The sequence below is a fragment of the Octodon degus genome, unplaced genomic scaffold, assembly GCF_000260255.1.
Source record: "Octodon degus isolate 3935 unplaced genomic scaffold, OctDeg1.0 scaffold00090, whole genome shotgun sequence".
NCBI lineage: Eukaryota > Metazoa > Chordata > Mammalia > Rodentia > Octodontidae > Octodon > Octodon degus.
In genome coordinates this window covers 6,858,982-6,872,860 of record NW_004524666.1, presented here as the reverse complement: position 1 = coordinate 6,872,860, position 13,879 = coordinate 6,858,982, and the positions used below count along the sequence as shown (strand labels likewise).

The 13,879-nt window shown below is 40.5% G+C and overlaps 1 protein-coding gene across 3 annotated transcripts in view; it reads right to left on the bottom strand.

Annotated features, from left to right (window-relative positions):
- Positions 1-13,879, bottom strand: part of Sobp (sine oculis binding protein homolog) — a 171,555-nt gene that overhangs the window by 69,166 nt on the left and 88,510 nt on the right. For 2 of the 3 annotated variants that reach the window (XM_023722352.1, XM_023722354.1), the window contains one exon: positions 3,187-3,282. The exons of the other annotated variant lie outside the window; for it this stretch is intronic. In XM_023722352.1, coding sequence (XP_023578120.1) covers positions 3,187-3,282 — 96 coding nt within the window. The remainder of the gene's footprint in view (positions 1-3,186; positions 3,283-13,879) is intronic. 3 annotated transcript variants of the gene reach the window in all.

Genomic DNA, 13,879 nt, shown 5'->3' with positions numbered 1-13,879 from the left:
AGCTATCGGTCTTTTCTCTCCAAAGACCCAACTTCTGCTATATTTCTACAAGGTCTTATTTTCAGCCAGCTTTCAAGAACTAAGACCTGGCCAGTGAGAAGGCATGAACTTGTAATATGCTTCAGAAACTCCTCTACCTCCTAACCCCATCCCAGTAGTGATATAAGTAAAGTATTAGGGGAAATGGGAAGCTTTACAGACTGCAAGGGAGGGGCAATAATGAGAAAGGACCACCAGTGGAGCTGGAAATTTGGGATGGACTGGTTACCCGTAGAAGGCTCTATATTGCTCCTCTTCTTCATGCTTCTAAGCCATGTTGCTGTAGCATTAACATGATACAAATTTTTTACATTTTCTTTTATTGAAAGTTGTTTTCTTTAATCATTAACTTGACTATGCCAGAAAATAACTGGTTTGTGTGTGCATGAGTGCATGCATGAATATAAACTCACTTATCTGTAAGAGATAAGTGGCCTGTGCTGAATTGGGATACACCACATAGTACTTGTTTTATCTAATGTCACTCGTCCAGATAGCCTCACATTTTAAAATTTAAAATTTACAGTCACTAAATACAGAATCTTGGCTATCCAGCTAAATATCTAGACATCTGTGTTGTACATTAAGTGTGAGAGACCATATCACAGTTTAGAATTTAAATGGAAAAATCAATACCCTACAGAAAATCTACAGTTGCACAGCACATCTTCTTCCCAGCCAATGCTTTCTTTGTCAGTGCCTTCTGATTACATGTTGCTGTATATTCCAGCATTGATTTTACTCTGCTTTTGTTTAGGTTACTTAATATTTCTCCCTCTTCCAAGAAGAGTGTGTATGTGTGTGTGTGTGTGTGTGTGTGAGAGAGAGAGAGAGAGAGAGAGAGAGAGAGAGAGAGAGAGAGGTGTTAGTCAATAATAAATAAAGTCAAGGCACTGTCCTGTCTCCCTGGCCAGGGCCCTGCCAGTGGCCATGGCCCACAGGACTACCTTACAGCCCTGTGCCCTAGATCACCTGGGAGCCTGTGCCCTCTGTGCTTTTTCCCACACTGTCTCCACTGGCTGCTGCTCTGCCTGCAGTGAATCATGCAAGAAGATGACAGAACCAACTCCAAGCTAAAAAGCACTTTGGAGTGGAGCTTACATTCTTCTCTGACAGATTAAACAACAACAACAAAAACTTGCATTAAGAAAACTCCAAGGACCTCCTACTGCTCTCAAGAATGAACAAGTCTTGTTCATATAGAAGCATAACTTCTCAGGCCTTCTTAACAACCAATCACCATCACTTTTCTTGCCGCTGAAAAGAAATTAAACTCCCCCTTGGAGAAATAAACTTACTTGTATTTTCCCTTTATTCTTCCTTTTCTTTTATTACAGAAAACTATGCCAAAAAAATGAAAGCATTTCTAACAGTGACTAGGAGGATAAAGATTATACCAAATCTCTTAAAACTACTGCCAACACAATAATATGCTTAAGCACAGCAAAGATGAAATGTCTATTTTCTCTAAAGATAGAGATAAAGATGTTCACGTATATTTTTACTTCCTCCAATATAAACTGACCTCAACTAGGACTCAAGCACATTCACTTTTCCAATAAATAGAAAAAAAAAATTAAAAAAAATAAATATGGCACATTACTCATAGCAATTTCTCTAAAAAGAAGCAAGCTACTCTTAAAAGCAGTCTAACACCAAAACATAGTTACAAATGGCCCCTCTGGTCTAACCAGAGCTATAGAGAGAAACATTAAAATTGAAATAAAAAATAATTTCCCCAGAATAGGGAATACTAGTAGGTCAGGAAGTTTAGGAGCCCTAAAATAAAATATAAAGGTATTAAATTTTCATTTAAAAGATTGCATTTATAAGCAGTGAATCTGCCTGCAGACTGGCTGGTTAAGAACCTGCACCACTGAAGGAGTGGTGCCGTCATAACTGGGCAAACCAGAACTAGAAAGAGGAGATTCTTGCTATCAACATGAAGCTACTGTGGCCCAAGTGCAGAAGGCCTTCTTTCCCTCGTCTCCTGTTCTTTGGACACTTTGTTTTTAATGAACAATTGGTTATTAGAGCTACATCCAAAGACTGTTACATGTGGGATTTCCTAATACAGAGACCTGGCAGAGCTCTACTATATTTGGCCAAAAACCTAAACAGAAATTAAATTACCTCAAAATGTAACAACTGGGCCGGGGAGATGGTTCAGTGGAATAAGCGCTTCCCTAGCAAGCGCAAGGGCCTGAGTTCAATCCCAGGTTCCACAAAAAAAAAGTAACAACTGAGCATCCTCTTTCTCTTTCCTTGTTTTCATTTAGTGGGAGCAAATGTCTTTGCTTTAATGCAACTGAGAAGAAAAGAACATTTAGGGACAACAGAGCTAGATCCCTCATAAAGCTTCATTTTTCAAAAGCACTGTTTGAATCTCTAAATAAATGACAATTCATTCTCTGTTTACTTTAGGTAAACAGAAAATGCATTGTGGAGCACTCATTTTCAAAAGCTAATCAAGAATATTAGGTCCCAACAGATTCATTTAATAGAAATATAATAGGCATTCCTGCTTGCTTTTCATCTTGTCTCACTGTAAATGCTAAAATGAACAGCAAATTAACCCTGCATTGGAACCGAGTTTCTGTCACAGCTGATGTCCTCTCTCTCATGACTTGTAAACATCCCCTCAACCTGTCACCGCTTTGACTCCTTCCACTGAGTTTGGCAAGAGGATGGGGGAATACTTGAATTCTAAAGGGAGTACTGCGTGTCAACTGCACTATCTTTCCTAGCAGAATAAAATATCACAGTGGTTGTCTCCTACAGTAGTGTGTAATCAGGACCATACAAGGAGGGGCAGGGTGTTTTTGGGTTTTTTTCTAAGCTACATATATCAGCTGTCTTATATCTTTAACTTTACTGGCATCCTCCAAGTGGCTGCTTATAAACTACTATACAAAACAAGCTAAGTAAAGACAGGGCCATTCAAGCTCTACAATCAGATATAAAAGATTTGCAAACAACTTGAGATCTTAAAATTAATATTTAGTGATATCAGCATTAGCATTTAGAACTCTACACAGAAAAACTATAATATTCCATAAATTATGTAATAATGAACAAACCCTTTCCAGAATTGTTTCACTGTGCTAATGTAACATTCTAGACTTGTTGTAAGTATGTTATTCTTACAAGTAGTTCGCAGTTATTCTTGAAGGCAAGCCTTGGAGTTTCCTTAGCATAGTGCTGCTGGGGAAAAGTTTCAGCATGTCCATCTTCATCTCTAGCCTGAAGGGAAATATAATGGCCTATTTAGGGACTTACAAATAATGGAAGAAAAAAAAAAGCTAAAAGCATAACAGCTCAGATCATTAAACAAACGGGAATCCAGAAATAACAACATTATTAAGAAGTTTGTTTAAATACGCAGTACGCCTTTTAGGTATCAAAATTTGGGATTTATTTTTCTTTACATTGTTTAGTTTGAACATGCAAATTCATTGTGGTGTAATATTTTAAAGCAACATGAATCAAACAAAATCAAGTAATTTTGTTGAAAATTACCACCACGTTAGTCTTTCAGTGCACATTGTACATTGCACATTTAGGATTATATGACATACATACGTGTTTAAACTTTTGGCATGCTTAAGCAATCTCTAGATAATGCACTTTTAAAAATTCTAATAGCAAGGCCATAAGAAAAGCAATTTGCATATTTATAGTTTTGCATTGTAATACTATTAGAGATAAACTAATTCCCCTTGATTTTTAAATAGAGAACTACAAGGAGCGATGATCTAGTCAAGAACAATGATTCTTCAGTCAAATGCAGTAAAAAAAAAATAGATTTAATTAAGAAGCTGCATTAAAAGTTACTGGTTATTTTTGATCTACACTGTTAATTAAGAAAGCTGAAGTTTAAATGGAGACATTAACAGAACCCATTAGCAATACCGCTTGCACACAGTCTTCTCTTTCTATTCTCCACCAGTTTCAGGTGTGGAGTTGGTGAAAGGGAGAGGCAGGTGAAAGGGGCGTGTCTGCAGCATACTCACTAGGCCACTCCTTTAGGTGACGCTCACACTCTGCCTGCTCTCAGCTCTGCTTAGCCCTAACTGCTCTCTCTTTCCTGGCCTCCTGAAAGTCACAGCTGAGCTGTCTCCCTCACATATGGCTTGCATATAATTATGCATATTCCATTTTGCACTGCATTAAAATGATGAGCTCCTGGCTCCCTTCCAGCTGATTTTTAAAAGCCCCAATGAAGTAGGAAAAAGAAGAGAAACACAGGGAGAGCCGCACAGGAAGCAGCAGGTAGTTCTGTCTGCTGTCTCTTTAGATAAAATGCATGTCTGGCACTAAGAGAACAGCTGAGAACTACCTGTTGTGATTATATATTGAGGGGGGAGAAAATAATGAGCATACATCGGTGGCAGAGCAACGACAATGCATATGCAATGTTTCTCCTTTAATGGGGTGAAATTTGCCCTGACCAGTCACTCAAAGCTCCTGGGCTAACCTGGGTCTTGTCATCTTAGTAAGGGGTCTATACTTTGACCATCTGAAAATGTTCTCCTTGCTTTTAATAAATATGTCCGTTCCACATCACAGGGAGAGAACTAGATGGAATTTGGAAGTGGAATGTCATGATCAGTAATTGCTGGGTTACAAGAAGTTTGTGGGGAGAAGAGACTGTTGTTTTGGTTTTATTTGTGAAATTTGTGAACATATCTGGGACTTAGTACCTTTTTATTGTACCTTCCCCTCTACCAAATCAGAGTACACTAAAAAAAAGTCATAGGACTGACTATAGTGACAAAGAAAAAAAGAGAGCTGCTCAGAACCAGTGGCTAGGAAGGCTCCAGAAACCAGCAGTGGTCCTTCTGAGTGCATCAGGAATGCCCTGCTGCTCTGTCAGGATATAAGTTACCATAGCTCACTGGGAAACATATCTTGAGCCTAAGCTAGTCCAGGTACACTTGGAGAATATAAACAAAAGGCACTTGTAAGAAAGCCATAAAGTGACAATGGAAATGATATTAGATTCTTCATAACAAGATTTTAAGACTCTGTGCAAGGTATAAGACCCTTAAAGAAAGGGACTATGTCTATTTCATTTCCTTCCATTTTATTTTTTGTTTTGTTTTTTTAAACAGGGTCTCATGATGTAATTCAGGCCAGGCTTGAATTCACTGTAGTATAGGCTGGCCTCAAACTCACAGCTATCCTCTTGCTTCAGCCTCCCAAGTGCTTGGATTACAGGCATGCAGCACCATGCCCAGGTAATTTCATCTTTCCAACTCTGCCATGTCCAGTGACTTACTTTAGTTGGTACTTAACAAACATTTAAGTGATAGAAACAGCCCATAAATGGAGAATAACCAGACCCTACCATAAACAACTCTGTGGAAAATGCCACCTCAAAATATGCTAAACTTCTTAGGTTTATTATACTCCTCATGCACCAAGATACATATGCTTAGAAACCCAATTTGCATATAGTTTACAAGGGCTACTATTTACATATGCATGTCTATATTCAATATATATGTATCTTGTGTATAAATATTCATAAGGTAGAATATGTTTATTATGCATATACTATGTATACACATGCATACACACCAGATGCCTAGGATATTTTCAACATTAGTGACAAAAATACATTCATTCCACTTACATGTAAGGTGTTCATAATCAATGTTTTTTATGTGTTAAAAGACCAAAAGAAAAAAATCCCACTGTCTAAGATTTGAATGCGCTTTTCCAAAGGAAGTATAAATTTCATATGAAGCCTCATAATTTATGAGGCTACATGAAGCAACAGTAGAAGAGAAAGGAGGACTGGAAAGACTGGGAAGTGGAGAGGAAAAGCTAGGGGCTTCCTTCTTCCTTGAGCCACTATGATGGTCTCTGCTTCTATGACCCTGGGCCCTCTGAACTCCAACTTGACTCCAGACATTTTCTGTGTTCCCATTAGAATTGGAAAACTCAGGAAGAGCAAGGAGCAGAACTATCATCCTCACGTGTATGTGCCTGTGTGAACACATGAACCCTGACACCTCTCACCAAAGCAATGCTTTGAACTGAAGTTTTCTAATGTGAAATGTTAAATCATTATTATAGGACAAAGTACAATTTAGTGTATTCACATAAGGCAATAATTCTCTACCCTAGTTGCACAATAAAGATACCTAGTATGTTCTTTTTTTTTTGTACTGGGGATCAAACTCAGGACTTTACACTTGCCAGGTGGGTGCTTATGCTGCTGAGCTACATCACGGGCATCTGGCAGGTTCTTTGTTAAATATATTGGTTTCTGATACCTTCTTCCACCACCAGCACCTTTCCAGCATTCTGATTTTATTAGTCTAGGATGGACCTCAACATAGGTGGATTTTTCTTTTTTCTATACAACTGTTAAAGCTCTCAGGTGATTATAATGTACCAATAGGTCTGAGAACCACAGATCTAAGGCAAGTACCTTACAGGTATCCCCTTGGGATAGTTGGAAGAAGGTTTTCTACCTTCGTCCCATGCCCCCTAGAGTGAACCACAATACAATTTAAGAAGGTACAAAGTGTGGCCTCTGAGATTCAAGGGACTGAACTGCCAAGCAGCTTGTCAGCAAAATTTCTCATTTGTCTGTTTGCTTTTGAGTTTTCAGTATGACAGATATCCTTGAAAAACTCTAGTACCACTTGCTCAAAAAGGCCTCTTGAACCCTCTAGCCAAGGCTAAGATCTCCACTCTGTCCCTGACTTGATACAGCTGTAGCCCTGTGACTACGGATGTGATTTCTGTCTCCTTTACAAGACTATAGCTTGTATTTTTTTTATTTTAAAAACATTTTTATGTATATTTGGTACAAGATCTTGCTATGCAGCTCAGACTCATGGTGATCCTTCTGTCTCAGCCTCCCCAGTGCTGGGATTACAGGCATGCACCACCATTCTCAGTTTCGGTGGCTGGCACTGCATGCAGTACCAGGGACTGAAATGGGTCCTTGTGCTTGCCAGGCATGTGTTTAGACCATTGAGCTATCTCCTCAGCCCCAAGACCACAGCTTGTGTAGAGCATGGTTGGGTCAGGTTGCCACTCCTCTCTTCAACCACTGCTTGGTGCCCACAGTAGCTCTCAAAGAATCAATTTCATTGTCATTCCACACCAACTTGGTGGCAATGTTAGGATCCATACAAATCTCCTTACTGTGGGGATCACTGTAGAACATTTTTACAACCACTTAGATGCTAAAGCCAGTGCCTTATTCTACATTGGTGTCACTTGGGGTGCCAGACAATGACTTAACAAGAGAAGTGAGCAGGGGGAGCCAACTGCTCCCTTCTCCAGGGAGAAGGATGCAAACACTGAAACCACAGAATCACCACCTCCTGGTAATAAGATGAGGCAGACCAACCTCTAGCTGGTTTTATTATTGTTCTTTAATTCTCTGCAGACAATGGCATTCTTAAATTGCCTGCCTGGAGTGGACCACCCCACTGGCAGCTCTTGGCACTCACTGGAGCCCAGAGAACTAGGCTGATGTCTGACTTTGCTCTGGAGTGACAAGTACTGAAAGAAAGAATGTCAAGACATTTCATGATGAACTAACACGCTCCATGTGTCTTATTACCAACAGCTTTATTCTGACTAATGTGCTAGATATTGATGCCACTAATAGGAAATGCAAATGTGAGAACTTCTTTTTTTTGCATGTTACTACACAAGTGTGTAAATGATGTATGTGATTGTCAGGTCAAAGGTGCATTTTTGACCTACATTGTTCTAGGAAAAGTTCACTTTTTGCATAATAGAAACCAAAGTCTATCAATAAAATCTCAAGGGATTTGCCCATTTTGCTGACAGTCATGTATCCATTTTCACATGCCTAGCATTTAAATAAATTTTAGCTTGTGAGTAACTTAGGCTAATTGTCTTTCTACTTCAAAGCTTTCTGCCTTGTGTTCACCTCTTTGTCTGTGAATCAACACTTCTTTTATTTTTATTCTTACGTACAACCAACTGTAGTTCACCTTCAAAGAATTCATTTCTTCCTTTGAGCCAAAGTCTTGGTGCAGGTACATAACATATTCCAGCAAGATCAGCACTCTTTGTACTCTAGAGAACCTTTTAGAATAGATGATTCATTCTAGAAATAGATCCATTTGCCTCCTCCAGAGAAGTACCATGTTTCCGCCTAAACTGAAAGGTTAACATCAGTGCCACATAAGTGGAAAGAGAATGAGTCCTTGGAGTTACACTTCTCTATGATGAATGGGAGTTTATATCCATGTCATTGTGACTTGAGGCTTTCTTTTGAAAATAAGAAAAGATTTTTCCTGGAATCAGAGCTAGGGATGGGGGCGGTGCTGAAGAGGTTCCAAACTCTTCCAATGCTATAGTAGATGTAGCTCATGTCAGCCCACACATGTAATGTCATTACCAGAGATGGGAACATCAAAAATTGTGCATCTCTCTTTTTCTTGTGAAAATATGTTTAGAAGTGGAGAGTTATGGAGGAACAAGGGAATATTGATTTTATATCTTACAACAGTGTTATGGCTTGAACCACAAAATGCCCCCCACAGTCTCAGGTATTTAGACATGTGGCTTTGGGCAGGTGATTGGACCTGGGGCTCTCTACCCACCAGGGGTTCATCCATTGATGAACTCAGCAGCTGAATGCGCTGTCTGAAGGTGAAGCCTGGGTGGGGATGGGTCACAAGGGAGCAGTCTAGACAGGTGTACTCTTGCCACAGCTCCTCCTCTCTTCCCACGTGTTGGCTGTCATGAGTTGAGCTCCTTCTTCTCCACCGTTCCCCTCTGCCATCCTGTTTCTGTATTGGAGCCAACTGCTAGTAGACTGAGCCAAAATAAACCTCTCCTCCTTTAAGCTGCAGTCATTGGGTACTTTGTCCCAGCAACAGTAGAGTAACTAACACAGTCACTAGTGAACAGAACCAGAATAGAATTTCTTTTCAAAATTCAAGGTAAAAGAATGGGGCATCACTTTGAAAAATCCTTGGCATTTCCTTTTCTGATATCCCATCGCTAGTGCTTCTCAAATTCTCTTGAGAAAGCTCAGAGCAGAATAAACAGCTGTTATCACACATGGCCTTTCAGTGTGCTGCAAACACCTGCAGAAATTGCAGGTCAGCCAGCACCTTGGCTTCACTTCCTCCTTTCCCTTGAGTTACAGCCCCCTTGTTCTCATCCTAGCAGCCCAGTTCCTCATGACTGAATCTCCAGCTCCCTTCAGCTGGGATTCCTGTACTTTATCTCCATTTTCTGTGGCAAAGGAGACACTATTTCTCCTAGCCGCTTCTGACAAATTCTCAAATACCTATGAAGCCTCAACTGAGACAGTAGCTCCTTTAGGAAGCCCTTGGTGAATGCTCCCTTAGTCTCAACCTGAGCTCGGCACCCTGTGCCTTGTACATATTTCTACTTCATGGATTGCACTGTATGAACTATCAGTATTTGCCTCCTATGGATCAGTGAGGTTGTTCCACATACAGATTGTGTCTTATTCAGTGGAAACATCAAGAGCCTGGTGTAGTGTCTGGCATATTGAAAGGGTTCAGTGAGTGAGTAGTGAATCAATCAATGAGCAAATGTATGAATGGATTCCTAGCCTTTAACCCCAACAATGGACCTTCTACTTTGCACTCCAGTGCCCTGAACTACAATGGTTCTCTCCACCCCTGAGTCCCAGCAGGACTCTGACAGAGTGCTCTGTTCATACCTGTCTCAGACCAAACCTTCACTAACTACTGCACATACTTTTTTTTTTTTTTTTTTTGCCAAACACTTACTCTCCCGCCTACCTATAAACTGTGATCTTGCCTCACTGTGGATCTTGCATTCAGTTTGGATGCTGGCCAATAATCATTCTGCCCCACATGTTTCTCTCCTTCACCTCCTCTCTTCACTGATTCTCTGGTCTTTCCTAACAAATTCTCATTACCATAAATCTATTTCTAGATTTGATGAACCAACCCTGTACTATGTTTCCCGTTTCCGATTCTCCTTTTTCCTAGTGTCCCAGGTGAGTCTGGTGCTGATGGTGTAGCTCATCCTAATTATGACTCGTGTCTTACCAGAATGGAAATTCCAGCTGTGACTATATAATGACCAGTCTTGCAAATATGTGGTTGAATGGATTCATTCACCCTTCCTGTGCCTTCAGCCCACGCCCAGGAGTGTTTTCTCTCTACTCTGAATGGCCTACCTCTACAAATGGATATCCCTCCAATTTGAGTTAATTCTGTGAGGTATCAAGTCATTGCAGAAACTGTAGCGAGTGGTGTGGACACCACTGTGTGTATACACAGCTCCCACACAGAAGCCTCGCTGAATGGACTCCTATCTGGCCGCAGGCTCCCAGAGCTGGGGAATCTCCAGGACCCTGGAAACATCCATCCTGGGAACCAGGCACCTGCTCAATTTATATTACCACTGATCTGTAGCAAGGCCCTTGCCCTCTCTTCTTCTGCATATAGTAGATGGTCTGTGAGGATTCCTGCAATGCTGCAATCTTATGTATTCTTTTAACAAAATGTATTTAAATTCCCATTTAGCAGGTAGACTGAAGGAAAAGCTGTTTCCCCAGCAAAGCTCTAATAGCTCCCTGTCTTCAACAAGCAAGCAAGCAGGCTCCCTCCAAATCTCTCCAGGTGCCTCTGACAGCTCACATACCTCTGATGGATGAGAAAGACTTATTTGCTGCAGCTACTTTTTTTTTTGACTCCAGGCAAACCTTTATATATATCATAAATTTTTAATATCCAATTTGGAGTCTTTAAAGAATAACGGTAACAAATATGCAACATGAAGATAACGGGAACTGAATCATGTTTATGGCTTCCATGAGCATCTTTTTAAAGATGTCAGGTCAGAGCTACTCAGATCTGCATGCATGTGGGGCTGATCTTGTGCCTGATTAATAACCACCCTTACTCGGGAGCCCTAATGGATTGCACAACAGTTACGGCTGCAGCTTCCACATCAGCCTGAAATACAGCTGCCACCTGGACCAAAATACATCATGCTAGTCCCAGCACATTACAAGGGTATCTGGGATAATCAGAGCAATTTCTAAGTTCTAAAACTTTCTATCCTTACTTTTTATTTTAAAATATATTTTTTCCAGGCTGGTGAGGTAGCACAGTGGACTAAAGTGTCTGATGTGGCAAGTGCAGGGACCAGGATTCGATCCCAGTCCTATATGCCATGCCTGCCTTACCCCCGGGATACGCTGAGCCCTCAACCAAATCCAGGCATGGTGGTGCACACCTGTTATACCAGCGCTGGGGAGGTTGAAAGCAGGAGGATTACTACGAGTCCGAGCTGTATAGTGACATCCTGTACCAAATACATTTAAATATATCAATATTATATATATAAATCTTTATATATATAATACATTTTATATATAAATAATATATCTTATTAGACAGGAGACCTTTCAGCGTTTTTCCTACACTCTTCTTTGTTAGGTCACTTGAGTGCCTTTATTTATAGGAATTATTATTTTAAAGTTTCCATATTTTTAAGTCCCAGCAGCTGGGGCATATAGCTCCTTTCTTTTTTATTCTCTGCTAGAGCCACACCACCATCACACAGGCTGCTGGATTCGGGGACCCTTAATCTACACTGGATTATCCTAGCTCCTTGATTGATCCCCATCCCCCACTTCTGTCCTCAGCCTGCAGCCTGCCTTTTGGCTCTTTCACTATTCATTTGCATCTATTATCCAGAGACCTGTGAGAGGAAACAAAAGGTGGGAAAACACAAATGATTCCACTTTGCTACAGGCTGGCACTCATAGAATGCCTAAATAATTGGTCTAATCGAGACATTTCAGTTAGTCCTTTTATTTCTGTCTCAAAATCCCTAGGCAGAAGGGGCTGTTCTCGTATCTTTACATGCAGCCCTCATGATGGACCTAAAAATTAGAGAAAATATGAAACAGGCAAGGGCTACAAGGGGTTTCCAGGGCCCTGTCTGCAAGGTTCAAGAAGGATACAGACATTATAGAAGAGGGATGTCTCCCCAGGAAATAGCCTGGCCTCAAATGGGATCACACTACTAAGCAGATTAAGAGACTGCTCTGGATATTATCAAGGATTATTAACAGCTAACATTTCTACAGCTCTTAATGTATGCAGCAGGCACCATTCTAAGTACTTCATATGTATTAATATGTTTAATGTGCACTGCTATATACACACCCCCCGAAACAATTTATGAGGTAGATACTATTATCTTCATTTTATATATGAGAAAACTGAGACGTGATGCAGTTACGTAGTTTCTACAAAGTCATACAACTATACTCTTATGATTTTATGCCTTCAGCTAGTGGTAAATGGAAGTAGGTGTGCAGTGACTTTGCATTAAATTTAAAATGTATATTGGTAATTAAGGGAGGCTTTCCTAATTCTTTGATTTTTGCATTTCTTAATGGCACATATAACAACAGGGTGACAGGTTTGCAAAGAGCCTAGGAAAAGAGGCAACACAGCTCCTGACAGCAGGTATCCCACACTGGAGCCTGGGAGAAATGGAACTTCAAAATCAACAAAACTAAACCTTAAACCAATTTTTTAGCTCTGACTTTTAAAACAGCCTGATGATCACTGATTATGATATGTAGGGCCCTCAAGTCCAAAACAGACACGGCTAATGAACTATACAAATCCTTTACCATTTTCTTTGTGAATTTCTAAAATCATTATTATTAATTACTTTTTATTAATACTGTGGGTGATGCATACAGACTACAAAGGGTACCTGTGATATCTCATCTCACTCATTCCTGGTACTCTGATATATAAAGGCAGATTGTGAGTGTGACTTTGGTTAACATGAGTCAGTTCAGACTGGGCGTGGTGGCACACACCTGTAATCCCAGTTCTTGGGAGGGTATAAACAGGCAGATCACTACGAGTCCAATGTAGTAGTAAGACCCTGAACACTCTATAGACCCTTCCCTAAAATAAAAATTAAAAAAAAAAAAGACAGTTCATCAGCCCACTGGATTCCCTGGGACAAATTAGTGAAATGGAGTCCCTGGACTTGCCCTGTTGAGAAACAGGCCAGGCCTGTAATGGCTTTAAGTTGGGAGCAGGGGGTATCCAGAGAGCCAAGGGACACTTGGAATCCTCTGTTCAAGGCACAATACCCTCCATTACTTGGAAACAGAAATACAGTAATGCAATCCTGAGCAGGCCAGCAGCTAATTAGCTCAGCACAAGAGGCTTAGGTCAGCATCTTGGGCAAGCTAGCTTGCTGTGTCCTAGCCACAAAACTCACCCCTCATGGTGACCTATTACAACATGCATATACAGGTCTTGGCAAAGGAGAGACAGACCCTGGAAAAATATGAAAGGGTGAATCATTGCACATTTCTCATCACTTCTGGAAGAAACAGCTCGATAGGCACACCCTGATAAAGGTAGCTATGGATATCTACGAGTCACAAAATGGAACAAATGAGACCCTTAAATTAGTTTCTAATTTTGAGGTCAAGGGTTGTAATTTCTGAACTAGCAGCAATACTGGTCAAAGACATAATGTTATAACTGTTATTGTACTAAGGGCTCAGCACTCAGCCAACTTAATTTTTTTTTCACCAGAAACAACAGAAATGCCATCATCAGGGTCTGGATATAATAGAATTGCCATCATCTTTTATGGGTGGTTCCCAACCTGTCTCCCTGGGCCATATGCAGATGCTCCAAGGCTGTTCTCAGTCATTATCTCTGCATTCTTGTCACAGGTTCCTTACCAGCTCCAGCTTTGAGCCCCTGTTCCCAGCATTCACAAGCTCTCAGCCCGTACGCTGACTTTGGCCCTGTCTTTTTTTTTTTTTTTTTTT